The following is a 23,874-nucleotide window of genomic DNA, read 5'->3' as shown; positions in this document are numbered from 1 at the left end:
AAAACTACAAGACATTGATGAAAGAAACTGAAGGTAATTAAGTGTAAAGACACCTTGTGTTCATGGATCAGAAAGAATTAATATTGTTAAAATATCCCAATTTTTATCTAAACATCAATCAAATTGTTCAAAGAAATAGCAAAAATAATCCAATATTTTTGTGAAACCATTAAAAAAATCCCAAATAATCACGCAATCCCGATAAAGAACAAAGCTGGGGTTTGGGGAGATGTTGGTCAAAGGGTACAGACTTGCAGAAAATAAAAAAGAAATATTAGTAAAAACTATTACTTAGTAAATGGAAAAATAATTCATTTTATTTTGTACTTAAGCACTTTTATAAGGTCTGGATTTTTATATCATGTTATAGATATTATGTTAAATATTTTAATAGATCATGGAAAATATATGTTATACACATATATGTAATAAATTTGTGCTATATTTTAGTAGCTTTTTGTCACATGAAAAGCCAACCCTGCATTACTAATATGAAGTCTTACAAGTCATAAGCAATTAGTGAATGAGTGAACAAATCATTTCTAAGAGCAACTTACTGCCTGAAAGAGCCATTAGAAAATGAGAATGGCCCTAATGAAAATCACCATCACCCCCAAAATACTTAACTGTTATTTTTTTAAGTATTTTGAGTGCTTTATTTGTTCTCTGAACTAATAACTTCTATGGAGATAACCAAATATTACCCAGATGAAAACAAGCACTATTTATTGACAGAAAGAGTCCTCTACCATTATGATTTTGCATTTACAGACTAAAATTACAAGCAGGCAGAGAAATAAGAAAGCATTTACGGTGACAAAAAGGGACAGGTCCATCCTGATGAGAGGTTGGTTATAGCATGGTGATGCAGAAGATGGGCTGATGCAGAAGCGGGGATCTAAGTCAAATACCAAATCTAAGTCAAATACCAAATGCAGAAGAGGGGATCTAAGCCAAATACCATAAATCCATAAACTAGTAGTGAAAGTACCTCTACAAAAAGTAATTATCAAAGCTTTAGTATTTTATTCAAATATTATATATAGTACCAGATTTGAATGCATAACTTTGAGGAAATAACATTATTGATAATAGCAAGTGACATATTATTTGAACTGATAAAAATATTTTCTTTTAAAATTACTACTAAAAAGCTATTATAGATATTTTCAGATTTTAGGCAAATGCCAGATATTTCAGAACTCAAAGGTAACAACTACTCATATTTTTATGCAATTTTCATAACAAAGAAACTCCACTCACAGATCTTAGGTAATTTTACTGCCTTCTGATTTTTTATCTTTTGACCAGATATTTTTAATGCCAACATTCTTTAGTTATTTCAGAAGATTTTAACTATCAGCCTGATTGCAAAGCAAAGGGACTCATAGATAAGAAGAGTAAGTGAGGTATAATTCTTTTCATCAATTTTTAAAGACTAAGAAACATTAGGAATTTTACTGTGAGAAAAATACACAAGATGAGCTTCAGTTATTTCTTGTGGACAGTGGTAATGCTAAGCAGAAATGTAGGCTGGGGAGAAAATATGACCATGATGAAGTCCATGTAGGCAGCAGAATGATTCACTGACCTGTCTGTGACACTTGATGAACACGTGTCTGTCAACTATCTGCAAGTAACATTAGAGGACCTCCAGTTTCCATTCATAGACCAAAGGGCTTAAAGTATAGGACTTCTATATTTCTTGTTAAATAATGATACCATGTAAGTCCCCAAATCTTAAAATCTGAATCTATAGTCACAGTAGCATCAAAATACAGTATCTCATTTGAAAATATGAGTGTTAGGTATTAACTATTAGGGAAAAAATATATATATGTATATATCATACCTTTAAATCTCTTTTCATCTTTGTTTTACTACTTTTGTTTTGTTCCCTGGCTTCACGAAGACTTTTTTGGGTAGGACCTTCTGGTGCATTTTCCTTTTCAAAATTTGGAGTAACTATAAGATAATACAATTTATTCTTAATATTTATACATTTGTAAGGAATATGATTATAAACAAATAAATGAAAGCCAAAGTAATAATTTCATGTAATGTTTGAAGTATTAAACTAATAATATTAAAACCATATGAAAATGTTTTAAGTGAGGTCTCACATTCATGTCCAAAAAAATCAGCATGGCATTACTTCAAGGTTAATGAAATGGCACTGAAACTCAGAGTATAGGAGCCAATCTCCAATTATATTATATCCAAATTTCTATTACCAAGAGAATTCAAAGTGCTTATAAACAAAAATGAAGAGTCAAAGGAGAGAATGGTAAGTAATAACAAAATTTCCCAAATGAAAATGTTAATAAGAGATTTTTTTTAAAGAACATTGAATTAATAAAAGATTATTCTCTGTGCTTCTTGATGTTGATAAAAATACAAGCTAATATTCTAACAGAGTTGTAACAATATGGTTGCTCTCTTAACTTTCCTGAACATAAAGAGCGGTCCTAATAACATCCTGAGGGAAAAATAAAGGTGATAGGAAAAATCTCTTTCACATCGTTCCATACACATATAAGGTATACTTATATACCTTCTGGTATACAAGTTTCCTCTGTTCTTCTAAATAGCAAGTTGATTTCAAATAAAGTCATACTCATTAACTCACAAATAAGTGAAATGATTCACTGTTCTAAATTATAACACCATATTTATCATAGCTAAAAGGAGATAAATGCAAGCCAATGTAAATGGTTTCAAGGTTAAGGCTCACAAAAGAATCCTAAGTTATAAAGGCAAAGAATCACATTACTGGCATTCACTATTTTTCATTATCTATTTTTTTCCTATGCAGTTCCAGACAAAGGAGAAAAATCCTCAAAATAGGCCACTGAGAAAACATAAAAACAGAATGCTGCATGACCCAGCCCTACATGAAAGTACTGGAAAGACTTCAAAGCCTGCTACCCAGACTGACTCAACGATGCTACAAGTTAGAGGCCCACAACATATGAGAAGTCAAATTATGGGGGAAAGGCAATAAGAGTTCACTGATATTAGAGAAAAATTCCTCTTTAATTCTCTTTTATTCTCCTCTTCACCAACCAAGGATGTGAACTAATAATTATACTAATTTAAAATAATAATTAGCATTTATGCATCATTGATCTTTTTATTATATAACAGCCACTAGACCAAACAATTTATACATTATTTCATGAAATCTTGTTAATAAGTCTGGAAGGGTCACTCCCTTTTATATATGAAAAGGATTTATAAAGTAATATCTACAGGGTAAAAAAGAAAACAGTACAGAGAGAAAGCAGGATTTTAGCAGATAATTCTAAGAATACAAGCAGATCTCTGGTAGCTTACATAATATTACTTAGTATTATTTCATTAAAGAAATAAAAATAGTAAGAATAACAAATAAAGGCAGAATTCAAACAAGGTTTGGTTTATGAGTATACGTAGTTATCACAAGCAAAATGAAATTACCAAAATTCACTTCAATAATATTTCAGGAAAATATTTAACATTTGAAACCAAAACATGAGAATAAAATTGTATAACGTATATAGAATAAACAGAGAAATATACCTTTCAATTATTTCTCAACGTAGCAAGAATAACATGATTTCTATTCTATCAGACAAACACTTATACAAATATTTATAGAACAAATGAGAGGCTCAGTCATTAAAAGTCTGTCACATTGATGGTTAAGTGCATATAATTCTCAAATTCCACATCATGCTTCTTATTGTTTGATAATATAAAAGTCCATGTTTCTATCATAGCATCCTTGCGCCTATTATCTAATACTTTTTAGTGACAAAGCCTTTGGTGCTGACTGGTACTATGTAATCTCCCTAACTCTCCTTGGGTACAATCAACATAAGAATTACAATTACTTTCAAGAAATAAAGCAAACATCAAAAATATGCAAATAAATCACCAATGTCTCCCATCACTGTTTGACCTCTAGAATACATGGTGCCCTCTTACTCCTATAGAATCTTCTTTCTCAGATAAGTTTCTGGCTGCCTTGCCTGTATAACCCAACATCCACTAAGGACTCACAGTAAACACACACAAACTGGGTCATTGCTCACTACAGCAACTTCTCCTTCCAAGCCTACAGATTCTAGTCATCTAAAGAGCTGTGGATTATATTCTTTGTTTTCCAGTGCATCAGGACTTTCATGCTCTTCTCAAACTCCAGCTTCACCAGGGTTGGTTTGGAAATTTCCCCAGGCACAAAGCCATGTGAATGGTGTAGTTCAACTTAAAAATTGTCCTTCTGACACAACCTGTGATTTGTGCCATTTTCTACTGCCTAAAGCTAGTTGTCTCATCTATATTACAACTCTAGCTTTAGAGTTATTTATAGATAAGGTTAGTAGGGTACCAGGCAGTCCATCATGGACAGAAGCAGTAGTCTTCCTACTATGGTTTACTCAGATTTTCCTCTAAAATTAATCAATATAGCATTATATCTATATTATCACTGGATCTTTCATTAACCTTTTAATTTGTGATATAGTTACCACATCATATATTCAATTTTAAATATCTCTAAAATTTTGAGATCTGATAAGGTTGAGAAATCACCAACCCAACCATAATTAAAGGAGAGATTTGTAATGTTTTAGTTTTACCTCTGATATCTTTCACATGGAAACTGTGCCCTATTTCCAAATGCTTCAATGTTGCTTGAAGTCCAGAAATCTATAAAATAAAAATACAAAGATATAGGCTTATACATAAAAGGTTAAAAAACATTAAGTAAAATGTAATGTTTAGATACTGATGGCAAAGTATAAAAACTATTCCTCTCTCTTCAATTAATCCTTATGTATTAAAAAAAAACTAAGCATGGGTTATAACAAAAGAAAAATGTTAAATATCTTTTATGGGTATGAATCCAAAACATTTATTTTATAGCAGTTTCCTGAGCCAAGAATTCTCATTGCACATTTTGAATGATAATCATTCAGTTCTCTACTTCGAGAGAGTTTTCTCCTCTGATGTTGCTTCACAACAACTTAATTAATCTTCATGTCCATAAAAGATGAGATAAGTATTAGGTGGGAAGTAAAATATGTAGAGACTGCTTTTATCCCTTAAACTTTTTAGCTCATTTTCTACCTCTTTGCTTTATTAACAAATAAAACACTCATTGTTTTATTAAGCATGTTTTATAATTAAGAACATTTGTTAGTTTTGTGGCGTACAAACATTACCGCTTACCTTTATTTCCTGAACAACATATTTAAATATTCAACGTTAAAAAACTATGTCATCCCTTATTGTATATGATTATACCATCTGAGAACACCATCTGTTTAATTATACACAAACACAAATATTTTTTCTACTATCACTGGGAAACAACATTTCTTCATTTAAAGAAAATAGCAGACAATAAATTATAATTTATAGATTAGCACTCATGAACTCCCTGGGTAAAAAGAAAAATGAAAAAAAATATTCTTGGATACCAAATGCAATATAAAAAAATGAAATATACTTCTTACTTAGAACAGTGTAAGATTTACATAAAAACTGCAAATACAGTACAGCTAATTTCTGTATACCCTACACCCTATTCCCCCTGTTTATAGCATGCATTACTATGGTATGTCTGTCAAAAGTAATCAACCAGTCTTGATACATCATTAACAGAAGTCTGTATTTTGTTGTGACCTTATTACTCTTTTCCTTATATTCTTTTCCATTCCCTAATACCATCTAGAATACCCTCTTATATGTAGTCACCATGTCTTCTTAGCCTCTTCTGGACTAGGACATTTTCTCAGACTTTCCCTGATTTTAATGATCTTGACAATTTTCAGGAGTATAATCAGGTAATACTTTGCAGAATGTCAATAAATCTAGGTCTGCTTGATATTTTCTCATGGTTAGGCTAGAGTTGTGGGTTTTGGAGAGAAAAACCACTAAGAAAAGTGCCATTTTTAACACACCACATCAAGGGTACATGCTATCAACATGATAAACTCTGACATTAACCTTGATCACTTTCCTGGAAGTACTATTTGTCAGTTTTTGCCACTTGTGAAGCTACATTTTCCAACGTTTCAACTGTACTTCTAGAAGCAATTCATTAGGTACAGTCAATATTTAATAGCCAAGCTGCTAAACTCCACACTTCCTTAAAGGAGATTATCTACATATGTGATTCAGGATTCTTCTATATCCAGGAGTGTCCTTTTCTCCTATGTTTATGTACATTATATTTATGTACATTTATATTATTACAAACTAGTAGATAATTATTTTATACCTTGGATTATAATTCAATACATTCATTCTCTCTCTCTCTGTCTCTCTCTCTGTCTGTCTCTCTCTCTCTCTTTGCTCAAGTTGTTCCTAATTTGACCATGGAAAGTTCTCTTAGACTTATTCCTATATAAAGAGTCTGATGTCATTTTTTGATATTTGACTGCAACAGCTTTTAAGCCTTACTCCTCACAGTTGCTTTTGTATCTCACAAATGGGTAAGTGGAAAAGACACCTGAATCTTTCCTGCAGCAGTGGGAGAGTCAAATCATGTGAGGCCTTCCTCACACATAAAAACTCTCAAATTCTAACCACACCTGTGAGAATGGCCCATGTCAAAAAAACAGAAATAAGAGTCAGCGAGAGTGTAGAGAAAAAGGAATGCTTATACACTGTTGGTGGCAATGTAGACTGGTAGACTGGTTAGGTGCTTTGGAAAACAGTATGGAGTTTTCTCAGAACATTAAAACAAGATCTACCATATGATCCAGCAGTTCCTCTCCTAGGCATCTACTCAAAGAATGTAAAATCACTAATTTGAAGGGATATATGTACTTTTATGTTCATTGCAGTACCATTTATACTGGCCAAGTTTTAGAAACAACCTATGTGTCCAAAGACAGATGAGCGGGATTAGGAAGATTTTATACGGCAGTCTTCCATTGTATGTATATGTATATATGTATACAACTTATACAGAGCATATAATGAAATACTACTCAGCTTTTAAGGAAAAGTAAAACTCTTGCCACTTGAGACAACATGGATGGAACTGGAGGGGATTATGCTAAACAAGTCCAAAGGAGAAAAATAATACCAAATACTTTCACTTACATGTAGAATACTGTGAAGCAAAACAGGGGGTCAGTCAAATTCAAACCAAAAACAAACCCTAGAAATCTGACTGTAAAATCAAGGCCAAAGTTACCTCAATACAAAATTTATAAAACAAAATAAGAAAACAAGTAGAACTATCTAGGACAAATGGGAATGTAGAGTAACCTATAACATAGAATAAGATAAGAAGATATTCCATCCAATTTCTTTCTTAGAAGAAAGAAATATCTCTGCAATTGAATGGGAGAAGCAGCAAAAAGTGAGATATAAATGACGTACATCCCTTCTCAAGATAAAAATCCACATAGGGCTAGTTAGAAGCAAAGGACACTTAAAGTCAGATAGGTCAGGTGTCCCTGAACTACAGATTACACTTGCTTTTGGCTTCTTAACGAGTAGCCTAGGTAAATGACAACCCCTTAAGAAGCCTTTTTTGTGTTTTCATTTGGCTGGAAAAAAATATAATATCCTGCAGGTGGTATTTGAAAATTGAATGAAAGAGGCATGCCTACACAGATTGAACTGAAAGTCGTTTCCAAACTGCATGTGGCTGGCTTGTATTTGCAGTATAGAAATCTCAACAGGGCTCAGTGGGGTACATACAATATTAACATTAGAAGCATTGAACCAGAAAAATGATAAGATCAGGGCGATGAGGTCACAGTGTTAATAATCTCACAGAACTGTGCCAGAGATCATGGATTTAGCAAAGTATATTAAGGTCACACACATGAAAGAATTGCCCAGAACCCGTGCCCCTCAATACCATGAATATGACCACTCCACTTACACTATACTACAAGTGAAGGCCGTGAAGATAACATATAGGCATCAGGCTATATGGATATAAATGTCACCTCTATTAGGGAGCATCCTGGGAAGAATGAGAAGAGAATGACATTTGAATGAAACAACCAACAATGACTGTTATGTTGTAGTTAAACCATCAGTGAATATAACAAACACCTTGTATTAAACCTAGAGTTACAGTTTAGTAGCAGATTGTGTTTTCTTCTACTTCCAACTGGAATAGGATTTCAAGGAGAAAATAATTTGCAGACAATGAGGGTGCAGATTTTTGCAGATCTGAACAATAATTTGTAAAATTCAACCCTGCCTCATAGAGATTTTACCTTTTAAATCACATGGTCAGTTTAGACACATATCAATCATAAAGTAACCAATTTTATTCCTGTTAAATAGGTGAGAAAACAGACATATGTAAAATGACCTGAATTTTCACAGAGATACCAGGTAGCACAGCTGGAATTCACACCTAGCATTCCCAATCCTTAGCTCTCACAACTAAACCAGTGAAGAATAATTTGAAACCAAAAGATTTACGTATTCTAAATATGTTCTCCATACAGGTGTTTTATGTAATCATAGAAATTCCCTCATATTGAATTGATGGGCCTTCCAGGAAGACAAGTTAGGCCTAGTAACAAAGCAGATGAATGGCAAATGCAGTGGCGGACAGATTGCAGATGTATAAATCATAAACCTGGAGGGGAGTGAGCCAGCATGGGTGCATGGGAAGCCCTGGTAGCCTTGACTAGCAAAATGAAGTCTGAGTGATCAGTCAGAGAGGACAGAATATACCTGGTCACTTGGGCATTGTATGGGCAGATCGCTAATGGATTCTATAATCAAGAAGGATAATGGGGAGATAAATATGAAGCTGGGAATTTAAATAAGGCAGGTAGTAAAAGTCTAAGCTGAGTTTGTGGCAGAATAAGAAGTAGGGGCAAACTGAATCTAGCTTCTAGTACTCCGAGATGCCCTGCCCCTTGTTGAAAGTTAGATGAAAAAGATCATGAAGATGAAATTTTGAAGGCTTGACATAAATTTCACAAAAATGTAAATTATTAGTAAATTCACTTGATGCTCTACTGCTAGTAATAGAATCCAGACATTTAAAATACAAAATTAAGATTCAAACACAAAGAGGCAAGCAGACTACTGATGTTGTACATTTCAGTAGCTAAGAATTACACTCAAGAAAAGACAAAATACACTTGGATTAAAGCATGTCTTCATAATAAAATCATTCAAAGATAAGCACAACCAACATGCAAGGTTCTGCAGCTTTGGAAAGTTTGGTAAAAAATGAACTCCAGAAAATAGTAAAAATGTTAAATATAGTTATAGTTTCATATTTGCTAAAAAAATGCTATTAATACATATTTCTAACAAGGCCCATAAACATTGTGTTTTATTTTAATTCTATGCCAGAGATTCTTATCACTGCCCTAGGTCTATGCAAAAACTGCTGGAAGAATGGAAAGGGGTCTCAACTGTAGAAATAACTAGCAATTGAGTCAGTAACCAGCTGTGTCAAATATTCATTTGGGGATAAATTGTAGGGAGCTTTTTATTCATTATCTCATACAAATTTTTCAATGATATAATAATCTATAAATTTAAGTCTTAGTTAAGTTTAATTTAATCATAATAAAATCATTCAAAGAGCACAATCAACATGCAAGGTTTTGCAGCTCTGGAACGTTTGTAGGTTTAAAATAGATAAAACATGTTTCCTGAATGCTTCCAAATGAGCCCTTTTTTATAACATGAAAATTGGCTAAACCTGTTTAAATTTATCTCAAAAGAAAACCAGTATCTCTACTTATGCTTTCAAAACAATAAAATGGTAAAGATCATTTTGAGGTAGCTTTGACAATCTCTTTACCTGGCCAACTGCTCTGTCTCTTTCCAAGGAGGTCAGTATTTTCTGCTTCAGTAAAGAGTGGTGCTTCTCATATAACACCCTTATTGTTGGTTCATAGGATGCATAATGTAACTTCAATCTGTAAGACATAAAAGGCCAATTACACCTTAAAAGGGAAGTGAGTTAGATCAGTGATTTCCACCTAACATCTAAACCAAATTTTCCCCTTTTGGATAAAAAACTGAATAACCTTGTAAAGGCCACAACTGTGGAGGCCAGAGATGGAAAGTATGACATGTACAACATCCTTGCACAGGAGGTGGGAGCGCAAAAATCACAGTTCTCTTGGGTTAACTAGTTCTCCATTTCCTACCTGCACCTTTTGCTGAATTCAAGTTTGTAATACTCAGATTGCTGCGATTCACTGAGAGAGAAAAAATTGCAGGTTTTTAAATCAATTTGGAAACAATTTTCAAAAAGACAAAGGCTACAAACAATGGGTAGTTAAGTAGAAAAAGTGTTGTTCGCATCAAAACAAATAAACGATGGTCTTCAACACAAGTTTGATTAAGCTCATTAAGAAAATTAAGTATAAAATATTTTGATATCTCATTGCAGAAAATTGATAGCAACACAAGAATCTGAATTATATGAAAATTCCTTGAAAAGATTTTTACTTTTTTTATTGAATGCAATTTATCTCTAGTAAAATGTTTCAATCTTAGTGGTATACTCAGTTTTCAGAAGTATGCATATTCCCAAGTAGCTACACTGTTACCAAAATACAACGGTTTTAACATCTCAGGATAAACTACGGCCTCAAATATTTGGAATTAAACAATGCATTCTCTTTTGAATCTGGCTTCTTTCACTCAGCATAATGTTTTAGAGTCTTCCATATGAATGTGGGTATCAGTAATTCATTCCTTTTTGTTATGAGTAGTATTCCCTTGTATATATATTATTAAGCAGAAAATACTGACCTCCTTGGAAAGGGAATACATATTCTAGAATGTATCCACTATTCTGCTGATGAAGAACTGAGTGACTGTCAATGTAGGGGAATTAAGAACAAAGTTACTATAAACATTCCCCTATCCAAGTCATTTAAAATATTTTGGGCTGCATTACTTTGTATTTAAAAAAAAAAAAAAAACAAAATAACTAGGAGTTGAATTGCTGAGTTGTAATTTACATTTCCAACTGCAATAAATGACAGTCCTAGTTACTTTATCTCCTTGCCAACATTTGGTGATGATTAGTCTATTGAGGGTTTGTTAATAATATCAATTTTCTCAATTCTATTGTATTGCCAAATAATCAACATATATTCTTGGTGACTATTGTTCCTTTGATAACTTAATTAGCTTCTGAATTTATTTTTATTGTTTTATTTTTTTCATTGTATATAATTTGCTCTTTTTGAACTGCTAAGGCATAAGATTAGACCATTGGGCCTCCCTTGGTGGCACCGATGGTTGAGCACCGCACTGTGAAGCTGTCCACAGCCTCTACAGCGCCTGGTTCGATCCTGGCCGCCCAGTAAGGGTCCCACATGGCATGGCAGATCTCTCCTGTCGCATCCGCTGCTCCCCTCAGCCGTGTATTTTGTCAGTCTGCCTGTTCTGTTCCCTGCTCTGTCTCTGGTGAATCCTCTTACCCTCCCGCGCATCTGGCCTGTACCCTGGTTCTTGTATAAATAAATTAATAAATCTCTATTAAAAAAAAAGATTAGACCATTGATCTGAAACTTTCTTATTTTCTAATACATGCACTTAAAGCTACCAAGTTCTAAAGTACTTAAGAACTTCTTTGGATGAATCCCTAAAATTTTAATGTGCTCTCTTCAACCATTCAGTTGAAATTCTTTTATTTCCTTCTTTGATTCATGGGTTATATAGAAATCTGTCACTTAATTGCCAGATATTTGGGGATTTTCCAGACAGCTTTTTGTCACTGATCTTTCATTTCATTTCATTGTGGTCAGAGAATATATTTTGCATAACATCAATTCTTTGAAATTGATGACAGACTTGTTCTATGGTTCAGCATGTAACCTATTTTATTGAACATTCACATGCACTTGAAAATTCCAAAGCAGAATTCAACAAATGTCAATTATTCTTAGTTAATTTATGCCTTGATCTATAGATTTAGTGAATTTTTGCCTAGTTTTCTAATAATTGATAAAAGAATTGTTAATGTCTCTAATTTTAACTATGAAAATTTGTTTTTACCTTCCATTTTATCAGGCTTCTTTGAAGCTCTTATATTAGAGACATGCATATTTAATATGATGTCTTCCTGATGAATTGATCCTTTCATCAATACAAAGTAGGCTCTTATCTGGATGTCAGGATGCACTTGAGAATGTAGGTTATTAGTCCTACTCCTCCAGGCCAGACCCTATGGGCTTGAAAGGTAGCTCTGCTATCCCAGAGAGAACTAAAAAATTGGTTGTTTACAAGCTAATGCAAAGGTGTCTTTCCCATAAAGTAACAGATTTTTTCCCTACAACAGGGTGCTGCAGTTGCCTCTACTTCTTCCTCTCATAACTGACAGATAATCTGATGAGGAAAGAAAGAAACAATACAACCAAACTGTTGCAAGAATAAATCAGCATGTACTAACAGGAACCAGAACAGTACCCCAAAGATTGGGTTTTGAAGTAATTGATATAAAAAAAAAAAGTTGTAAAATGATATAAGCAATAGTTCATTGAACTTGAAGCACTTTCTTGAAACACTGGATTTTACACCCCTGCAAGCACGCAAATGGATGAGATAAACTCACTGCTGGGGTTGATCTTAGATACTTGATAAAAGTGATGGACAATTCTCAGCACAAGTGGAAATACCAGAGCAGCCATGGAGGGCAGTAGGGGGACTCCAAAACACAACAGCAATTATAATCTGTGAAGACAACCTGTCCATCCACAGAATTACTTTTCAGATTGTACACTGGATAAAGACATTTTAGGTGGTTGTTATTCATATTCAGAAACCTGAGATAACACCCTGACTCCCCGTTAAAGGAGGCTTTACAGGATTAAGTAGGGTTATGGATAAAGTCATCTACCCAGTGATCAGTTCCAGATTCCCTGAGTGAATGATATGAATTGATATACTTGGATGCTGGAGTAACCTATTGAAAAGGAAGAGGCCACACCAGCCTCTTCTTCTGACATATGTAAGCTACTTGAAATTGTCCTACAATTTGTTTATTTATTTAATTTTAGTCATTTTTTTCCTCTGAGTTTCTGTTCACTTTTCTCAGCTTTTCTGTTGGAGAAATTTTCATTGCAAACCTCATGTCTTTCAGTCCAAGAATTAGAATTTGGATGTTTGCTTGTTTCCATTAAACATCTGAATTTTCCCATCTATTCACTCATTATATTCATTTTCCTTAACATTATTTCTTAAAATAGTGTTAAATAGATGAGAAAGTCTTCATTTATTTATACTATTGTCTCTGTCATCAGTAGACCTGTTTCTATCTTTTCCTAGTCATAAGACATCTTCCTGTTTCTTTACACATATAGTTTATTTACATATTTATAAATATATTTATATATTACATATATTACTGCATGTTGGACACAGATAGAAAATTGGATTTTGTTATCTTTCTTTAAAGAACATTGTTCTGACAGAAAATTAATGGTAGGTTAGCTTTAGCTTTTCAAAGCTTACGTCTAAGAATTTTTAAGGCATATCCAAAGCAGCTCCTGGTTTATCAAAGATCTTAGCTGATTGTTCAGAGTACTCAGTAATGTTCCTCCTTTGTAGCTGGTCAGAACACCTGTATCTATAACCTCCAAAAATCACCATTTAGCTCACATTTTCACAAGGAGCTGTTCTTTACAGGTCTCATGTTATCTCACTATGAGTTTCTACAACTTAATATTTGGTCAAAACTAAAGGGAAAACATACAGATATTTCCAAATTTCCTCTTCATGTACCTCCCTTTTTTATGTACTCTGTTCTGCAAATTCCAGCTTCTTTGGCAGCTCTGATTTCTGTCTCTCTCCTCAGTTTATCAAGAATACTGTGCTCTCATTGTCTAACCTGTTCTAACCTGTCTTACTGTTGTCTGGAAAGTACTTCCAGGCAGAAACCTGGGGTGATCATGCTGTTCACTTTGCATTCCCCTTCTCCTAAGCATCACAACTCTGCTCTGCCAATTTCCCAATATTAAAAAAAAAAACTTGTAAAAATGTGTCCTTTGTTTAGTTCGTTACAGTTAGACAGCTAATCTAGTATGAATTAGAAAATTAGTTTATACCAGTTACCCTGACACTGCCCAAAGCAGAAGTTTCTTCATGTAAACTTTTTCCTATTTGATATTTAAAACAGTAGTCTTCATTTTCTACAATAAGTATTTTTCATGAAAATATTTATGAAAACCTTTGACTGGTAAGTCATATTTCTCTTGACATATTATAATTATACTTCATTGATAATAGCAGTAAAACTATAGTATTAAAATTTACATACAAGCTTTAATGTTATGGTTTTACTGCTATCATATAAATACATATATGTATGCATGTATATGATTTATATATAATGCATATTAATGCAACCATACTACTAAACAAGAGAAACAAAATAAAATATAAGTAGCATGTATAATTCCATTCACCATTCCTCTTAATATCCTCAATGTATATGTACTATTTGCTGCATAGTATACATTTCATATACATTTATAAATACATAGTCAGGTAAAAATTATATATCCAAAACAATGTGTCCTGTAATATGTGGACAAATGAAGGATTATTATTATTGATGGCAAAATATTTTCTTTATCAAATGACTCTAGCATCTACTCATTCAAGAAAGATGACATGATTATACTTTGCCCAAAAAGTTACACAGGAACACACAGGACACCAGTAAAGTATAACAGGAAGCAACATTTAAAGAAACCCTTTACATAATCATTTTAAAAGAGTACCTTTTTATAAAGTTCCATAAGTACTTTATCATTCAGTTACTTATAAGTTTTAGTTTTGGGTAGTGATAATTCTGAAAATAAGTACATTTATAAGATATTCAATGTTAAATAGGACATACTATAAAAGTGCTAGGTAAAAATCAACTAGTTAAAACTTAGTTGGCCAATTTACAGAAAGACTAAGGTTGACACCTAGGAAGAAAATATGGAAACATAATGGAAATATTTGGGTAAAATATCACATAGAGAACTCAAGAGTCTAACAGCATGACTATAAAAACACCCTTCCCCATACAGTCAATGGGCACATCAAAAGATACTCATCATCTTATCATTAGAAAAATGCAAATCAAAGCAACAATGAGGTATCATCTCCTACCTCTGAGAATGAATATTATGCAAAAGCATAGAGAATATGGAGAGAAGGGAACCCTTATTCAATGTTGGTATAATTGTAAATCTATGGAAAGAAGTATGGGGATTCCTCAAAAATTTAAAAATAGAAATGACATAGTTATTCTACTTTTTGGTATTTACCTGAAAAATGCAAAAACACAAATTCTAAGAGATATATAAACACTCCATGTTTATTGCAGCATTAACAATAGCCAAGAACTGGTAACAAGTGACCAATGAATATAAAACAGATGAAATCCCTCCATTTGCAATACTCTGGATGGAGCAAAAGGATATTAGGCTTAGTGAAATAAGCCATACAAAGACAGAAAAGCACCATAAGGTTGTATTCACATGTGGGATAGTAAAAACAAACAGATGAACTGAGAAAACAAGTATGAATTTTTAGACTATGAGGCCACTGTTGGTCACAAGGGAAGAATGTAGGAAAGCTGGTTAAAATTGGAACAAACAGAACAATGGTGTGGAGTCCAGAAACGGACATTTAGCAATTTTGATTTTCAACAGTGCACATTTGAAACTAATATATTATTACAATACAATGTTACTTCAATTTAAAAAAATTTCTTCCCTAAAGTTGATTCATTATGCAATGGTATGTTACTGAACAAGTTATTCATTGGTGACTGATTAACTTCATAACTAGTTTTTTGTCACTCTTATAATATCATTGAGATTTTGTATCAGAACCTTGGAAAAAAATGATTAGTGATTCATCCAGATAGTTAAATGGAGATACTATTCTTAATGATTAAATACTAAAATAAAGTCTATCTGGAGATAGTCGAAGTGTAGTCATATTACAACATGAGTTTCTGTACCAGGACCCCTGAAGATTATAAAAAGTATAATCTGAAAGTGCTTAATTTTTTTCATGAAATGAACTATAACAGTATTTTTCATATAGCTAGAAATCTAATAAGTAGTATATTTTTAAACATAGGTCACAGTCTCAAAAGAAAAAAATTCTGAAACACACCAAAAAAGCACAATTAACCGAAGAGCAGAACATCAAAGAGCAAAAGTGAACAACTATTTTTCAACTGACACAACTGAATACAGAAAACTCAGACTGTCGTCAACCTATACTGAAGTACAGAAGCAGGCTTGTATCCTCACGAGGTGAGAACCGAGTAAACCTAAGATCCATGAAAGGATGTGTTACGATTCAAATTCACTGTGTGTGTGTGTGTGTGTGTGGCATGTCTGACACACACAGAAAGCTTCTACAAACAGTATCAGGCTTTTTCTCTGGGCAAATGGGTACCTCACTCTGAGCACAGCAATTATTTATCTTTGGACAAGAAAAAGCTTAGCTACCTTTAAAGACTCCTACAAAGTCACAGGCCTTCTTATTGCCTTAAGTGTAGAATAATTCCCAAATTTAAGAACAGCTTTTAAAATAAAATACAGTATCAATCCAGTTCAAAATAGAAAGCTTTATTTTAAAAAAAGTCAAAAGGGAAATCTAGAGAAAGCAGTATAGATTCAATACACATTTTCAATGTTAGGGTATATGCAAAATATTTACTACTTATTATGCTCCAAACACTGTTATTTGATACACATCAATCCAAGATACATTATCACCATTGTTATAAGGTTAGAAACAAAATTACAATAGTCACCAAAAGTATAAGTAGTGGAACCAGGCTTTCAATGCCTATAAACTCCAAAATCCCAGCTCTTCTAATCATATTGTGCTATGCAGTTAATGTTTACATTAAAAGGAAAAGAACTCATTTTGAAAATTTTGGCCTGATTTTTTCTGGATATAAAACAATCTTACAAACTAAAAAAAAAAAAAGGAACAAAATATGAAATTACTAAAGTCAAAGAATAAACATTCTAAAGATCTCTTTTTTAGCTAATATAATCTCTCATTTAAAGTGATGCTTTATTTTTCTAATGGCTCAATTTAAGAAAAAACATTTTAAAAACCTCTAGCTTTTAATGTATTGCTAAGTTTGAGATTATTCCAATACCATAGCTCTGTGGAACAGCCAATAATTAAATAATAGCCATAATAAATATAATCACCTATAAAGACAACAATGATCATTATTGTCCCTACCTTGCTCTAACAGGCCATGATCCCAATTTAAATTTAAGCTTAAATTAATTATAAATCTAATTCCTCAGTTGTACTAACTGTATGAATTCCTAACAGCACGTTTCTAGTGGCTACCTATATTGGATAGGGCAAATACAGAAGATATATAATATCACAGAAAGTTGACTGGCCAGCACAGTCTTAGAACAAGTAAAGGAGAATTTTAGTTAAGAATTAGAAATTATTTTCTTGTTTTTTGTTAGTTTGTTTGACTTTGTTGGGAGAGGAGAGGAAAAGTGAATTCAAAGTCATTAGGCATACATGTCTCACCCTTGTCAAACTCCATTTTCACTCTGCTCTCTCTTTCTCTGAACTGTGTGCAACTGGTGAACATGTCAGTCCTTCAGGATTTAGTAACTCTGCACAGTATGTAGTATCTTCCCAGAGCACCTTGCTGAGCTCACTCTCTTTTAATTCATACATATTTTAGAGTTAAGTTCCTCTGGAAATAGGTTTCTGAACACTATCACACTCAAACCTGTTTGGAGTGACCAGCTTCTTGGCTAGCAACAATGCAGCATAATACAGTACACATCTGTTTCACTACTCCCCCATCATACATCCCAATAGTCCCTGTAGCCTTAACACTAAGGGCCTGAACTTACCTTTGTATTTCAATCACAGTACAGTGTCCGATACATACCAGGTGTTCAGTAGATGTTAAATGAATAGCTTTACCCAAAACCTTCTGCCACGGTCTAGTTGCTTAACACCAATTTAAAAAATCTTTTATATGCCAATAAATATTAGCAGCTTACCCTTTGAGGTCATTAATTAATTTGTTTTTTTCCTGGAGTATTCGCTTGTGGTGCATTCGATGAAAATCACGCTCTTTCTGAGATTTCAGCAGATCTTCTCTAGCCTTACTATAAAAAACAGTAATAACAGTTAACAACTTTAAAAATCACTGCTCGTTCCTTTCTGAAACACTATTTAGCCATCAGTCCAAATCCAGTTTTGAATAATTCAAAAGTTAATTGAAAAACAAACTTTTATAATTCTCACTGAAGGACTAAAAAAACAGTAATACTTGGGAGTATTACTAAAAAAACAGTAATACTTGGGAGTGGGGGATAAATGGGACAAAATCAGCAGTTCCAAAAATGTCATTTATCCACATTTTATTAAATAAAGGGAAATTAAATGTCTGCTGTCAAAGTAACTTATATTCCATCTACTTCCAAATAAAACGTTTACAAAATTGTAATACAAACACACATAAGCAGAATTACTAAAGTTAATTACAAGTAATAGAAAATTCTTCATGAATTATAATTCTGAACTTGCTTTAACATATGGTTAAACGCATTTAATATGTTGGGTTATTTACTTCTAAAAATTGAGAAAAAGAAGGAATATGAGTTCCAGAAAAGCAGGACTTAATTTTGGTAATGCATATGAAAGAAATACACACCTGCACATCATACTACTAGAACAAGTGGCAACTTGATGAAAAAGTTCTTCAATACCACCATTATAATACAAAAACATTCTTCAATTGACTATATGGCATAAAACAAGAGTATTCTAAGCACAAACTGTATGTGAAAAATTAATTGGTACGTTTCATATATTTCCACAATAAAAGTTAGCTTCAATATAATAATGTAAAATATAAATTATAATGAAAAAATAGTTATCTAACAATCTGGGTTAACTTACAAAATGTTACAACATTAAGACTCACCTTCTGAAAAACAGATCAACTGAGTTAATAGAGCTGACATCTCACAAGAGTATCAAATGGAATATACTTCTCTATATCACAGTATTTCAAATTCAAATATTTACAAACAAATGTACACAAATAGATTTATACTTTTGGAGCTTTATCAGCACAATCACTGAATAGCAGTGACTTGGATACTGCCAAAGACATGGGATGAGCTTAGGTCTTCAGTTGCCTGATAGAGCATTTTATGATCAGTTAAACTTCTTATTGGTACACATAAAACATGGTAAAAGTATCTTATCCTCCTCTCACCCCCTCTTTCTTTCTTGCGCCTCTACCTCCTCCACTTTTTATTTATTTATTTATTTATTTTATACATCTTTACATCGTTTTTCATTTTTGCACAATGTATGCATTTTCATGTTGGTTATAGTCCCCATACAATTTCCACGCCCCTTGTTTTGATCCTACTCCCTTCTCTGCCCCCACCCACTGTAGTGAGTCTCTGGTTTATAGCTGCTTGTTGATTTTGATTTTTACTTTATTACAATTAGTCTTTTTCCTGGACCCTTATTTAGGTTTTCTAAATCCCTGCCAAGAGTGAGACCATGGGTATTTTTCTTTCTGGCTTATTTCGCTGAGCATGATCCCTTCCAGCTCCATCCATGTTGCTGCAAATTGCATGAGTTTATCTTTTTTGATTGCTGACCTGTATTTTCATTAATTTACTGTCAAGTTGTATTCTTCATCACATGTAAAGGATGTGTCATACTATTTATGGTCCCTCCCACCACGTCACCCTCAACTTCATTTCCATGCCAGCAAATTTGAAGGTATAAGTTGTCCATGAAAATATGTAATCTTGAAAAATCATCCTAGGAATATGACAGTTATTAAATGAAAAATTAATTATTTCAGTTAGCATTCCATGGAATAAAAGTGAATCAAAAAAAGAGAGAGAACCCCTCTGCCATCACGATGAGTCTAAAAAGCAATGAGCAAAGAGGAGAGTGTTTATGTAGAATGGCTAGGTGGACCATTTTGTAATAAAAACAAAAGAATATCACCTTATATACTATTGCCTTATACACAGAATTCTCAATAAATGTTACTGTAATCATCCTGATCTTCCTAAATATCATATTATTATTCGTATTTTGTATAGTAGACCAGATATACTTAAGTCCTCTAATAGATAGATTTGCCTGTCTAGAAAAGGAGGCACACCAGTAAGTAAACATCTTTAATGGAACAAAAATATTGGGATTTATGATTATTAGTAATGCTACATATTTTTGTAAAATAATTTAAACTCACAAACATGTATTTTAAGTCTACTAAATGACCCTATCTTCAATAACTTAATAACTTAATGAATTATATATATAAACACGTTTTGTTTATCTTATCTGAAATGTAAACCCATAATACAGACACGCACCTCAAAGACATCTTTACAGACACATCACCCAAAGCAGTGATAGTGAAGGCAAAGATAAATAGCTGGGACTACATCAAATTAAAGAGCTTCTGCACAGCAAAAGAGACAATAACCAAAACAAAGAGAAACCCCACCGACTAGGAGAAAATTTTTGCATACAACACTAACACTAATGATAAAGGACTGATGACAAAAATCTACAAAGTGCTGATGAGAATCAACAAAAACAAAGAAAATAATCTGGTTAAAAAAATAGGCAGAAGGACTAATAAGAAACTTCTCCAAAGAGGAAATGCATATGGCCAACAGGCATATGAAAAAATGTTCAACATCACTTGTAATCAGGGAAATGCAAATCAAAACTACAATGAGATATCATCTCACACCAGTGAGAATGGCACATATTAAAAAAAACTAGCAACAACAAGTGTTGGTGAGGATGTGGAGAAAAAGGAACTCTCCAGCACTGCTGGTGGGAATGCAAACTGGTCCAACCACTATGAAAAGCTGTGTGGAGATTCCTTAACCTACTAAAGATAGATATTCCATATGATCCAGCAATTCCACTCCTAGGTATTTACCCAAAAGATACAGAAACATTCATTCAAAAGGGCACCTGCACCCTTATGTTTACAGCAGCACTATTTACAATAGCTAAGCTTTGGAAACAACCCAAATGCCCAAAAATAGATGATTGGATCAAGAAGATGTGGTACATATACACAATGGAATATTATTCAGCAATCAAAAAAGATAAACACATGCAGTTTGCAGCAACATGGATGGAGCTGGAAGGGATCATGCTCAGTGAAATAAGCCAGAAAGAAAAAGAAAAATACCAGATGGTCTCACTCATAGCAGGAATCTAGTAAACCTAAATAAGGGACCAGGAAAAAAGAATAACTATAATAAAGAAAAAATCACAATCAAGCAACTATAAACCAGAGACACACTATGGGGGGGAGGGTGGGAAAGGGAGGGATTGGGCTCAAAATACGGGGGGTACAATTTTATGGGGAATATAACCAAGATGAAAATGCATACATTGTGCAATAATGAAAAATGATGTAAGAAATATATAAAGTAAACTATGAGCCTCCCTTGGTTGCACAGGCAGTTGAGTGCAGTGCTATGAAGCTGTCTGCAGCCTTTGCAGTGCTGGTTCAATCCCAGCCAGCCGGCGAGGGTCCCACATGGCACAGCAGACCTCTCCTGTCGCACCCGCTGCTCCCCTCAGCAGTGTATTTCAGTCAGTCTGCCTGTTCTGTTCCCTGCTCTGTCTCTGGTGAATCCTCTCACCCTCTTGCAAATCTGGCCTGTACCTTGGTTGTTGTATAAATAAATACATAAAAATCTTTTTTAAATATACATAAAATAAAATAAATATTTAGGAAAATAATGCTGCAAAGTTTCTTAAGCAGAAACACAAATGTGCAGTATTGCATCCACTCACTTTTCTAATATACATTTAAAGGCCTATTTGTACTCATCCCAGCAAAGAAAGCATAGGAATTGATTGAAGTATTAGACCTTAAAGTTTCTGACCATTAAATTGGTTTTCAGGGACTTGCTTTCTGTTAGCACAAATGAAGTCTATTCAGTAAAACAATTTAAATTCATTTCATGGTGATGCTTCTTCTATTATGACCTTCCTGCTGCCCATCTGCTAAATAAAACAAAAATAAAAACTCTAAAACTAGAGTCTAAAATATTCATATAAGCAATTAATATTTTTAATTACACAGTATCTTCTCATTACATTAGTAGGCTATTTTTGCATTTTAAAAACCATTTATTTTAAGACACCAGAGATTCAGTTTCACACACAGTGAAGTTAAGTTGTTTAGTGAAACATTCTATTTAGAATTGTATATCACAAAGAAGATACTTTATTCATGCTTTTTAATGAGATTATAGAAAGCTATCTGACTTACTCATTTCAGGAAACCAGTAATCAAGATCTACAGTTAAAGCATAAAATATTAAGGTACACAATTTTTATCATGCTATAAAAAAGCATTGTTAAAACTTCCATGTTTTAACATATGTGATTTAATAGTACGCTCTAAAAATATTGTAGGTGAATATCCCTAGTTTAAAAAAAAAAAAAAACTTTATTAGGGCCTCCCCGGTGGTACAGCAGGTTAAGCACAGTGCTGTGAAACTGTCCACAGCCTTTGCAGTGTGGGTTCAATTCCCGGGCTGCCAGGGAGATACCCACACGGAGCGGCAGACCCCTCCTGACATGCCCGCTGCTCTCCTCAGTAGTGTTTTCAGTCCATCTGCCTGTCTGCTCCCCACTGTCTCTGGTGAATCCTCTCACCCTCCCACACCTTTGGTCTGTAACCCTGTTCTTGTATAAATAAGTAAATATTCAAAAAAAACTTTATTAAATAAAAAATCTTCGAGTAATGGTTTAATAATAAATTTACTGGGTTATTATGTTGCCATAATTTGACAAAAGGAAGTATATAAACATTCTTTGTTTAGCTATACTAATCAAGGTAGGACATCACTGTCAAGCACTTTCTCATGTATATATTTCTAAATAATTTCTCATAACAGTACTATGTAATTACCAATATTTTATTATCTTCAATTGATTATGTTAATAAATTTAATCAACTAAAATTAATATTGGAATAATTATGAGATTATCAAAATGGAATTCAGTCAGATTAGAGGAAAACTTTCATTATATTCTTAGCCAAAAAAGAGAGGGTATACCCATGTCCAGAGAAAAATACCTTCTTAATTTAACAAGCAATTACCTAAATACGAAAGCATGAAATTTTATGGGCCTCATTATTATCTTTATTTCCACATTGTTTGTTTCTGAAGTCATTAAATTAAATGGGTCTTCAGAAAAACTGGGCACTCTTTTACCTTTCACAGAAGTGAATTTTGGTTTTGTTATCCTGGGTTATACTTTTATTTAGATAAGAACTTTGAATGTATAATTAAGGGTCCCTAAATAAAGCACCTAAGTTTTCCTCAATATTAATTGCCATTTAATTTTAGTTTTCATTATGTTCATTTTTTCTGCAGAAGGTTAAAATATTTCATTATTTTTAAAATAGGACTTCTAATCTTCTAATCTTCTAATTATTAATGCCAGGTATTATTATTTTTTTACCAAATCTTTAGGATTCTCAACAAACCTCTTCGGGCCTGCATTATTATTCATGCATGAAAAAGCCTGGCAAAGGAAGATAACACTCTAAATGGGGCAAGACTTACCTTAATAGAAAGTTGTTTAAATTCCCATCATAATAGGAAATAATGCCTACTCAAAAGGAATGTTACAAAAGGGGCAAAAATCATCAATTAACTACTTTAACAATTATTAAAAGCTTAACTAAAGACCAAAAATGTTAACAGCACACTTTCACTTAAGCTCCTCCTATTTGCCAGGCATAGCTATAGACTCAGAGCTATGTTGAGCACAAGACCCAGTTCTTATTCTATGCAGCTCACAATATAACAATAAAATTAT

The 23,874-nt window shown here is 33.1% G+C and overlaps 1 protein-coding gene across 4 annotated transcripts in view; it reads right to left on the bottom strand.

Moving 5' to 3' along the window:
* Positions 1 to 23,874, bottom strand: part of SPAG16 (sperm associated antigen 16) — a 696,030-nt gene that overhangs the window by 647,081 nt on the left and 25,075 nt on the right. For all 4 annotated transcript variants that reach the window (XR_008553648.1, XM_054700063.1, XM_037523988.2 and 1 more), the window contains exons 6-9: positions 18,024 to 18,131; positions 9,794 to 9,911; positions 4,623 to 4,692; positions 1,853 to 1,965 (exon numbers count right to left, since the gene is read on the bottom strand). Coding sequence is in view for 3 of the 4 variants with exons in the window: in XM_054700063.1 (XP_054556038.1) it covers positions 1,853 to 1,965; positions 4,623 to 4,692; positions 9,794 to 9,911; positions 18,024 to 18,131 (409 nt within the window). In the remaining variant the exon portion in view is untranslated. The remainder of the gene's footprint in view (positions 1 to 1,852; positions 1,966 to 4,622; positions 4,693 to 9,793; positions 9,912 to 18,023; positions 18,132 to 23,874) is intronic.

The sequence above is a fragment of the Talpa occidentalis genome, unplaced genomic scaffold (genome assembly GCF_014898055.3).
Source record: "Talpa occidentalis isolate TD23 unplaced genomic scaffold, MPIMG_talOcc4v2.1 talOcc4.3, whole genome shotgun sequence".
Taxonomy (NCBI): Eukaryota; Metazoa; Chordata; class Mammalia; order Eulipotyphla; family Talpidae; genus Talpa; species Talpa occidentalis.
The sequence above is the reverse complement of the archived record's forward strand: the minus strand, read 5'-3'. Positions and strand labels throughout refer to the sequence as shown.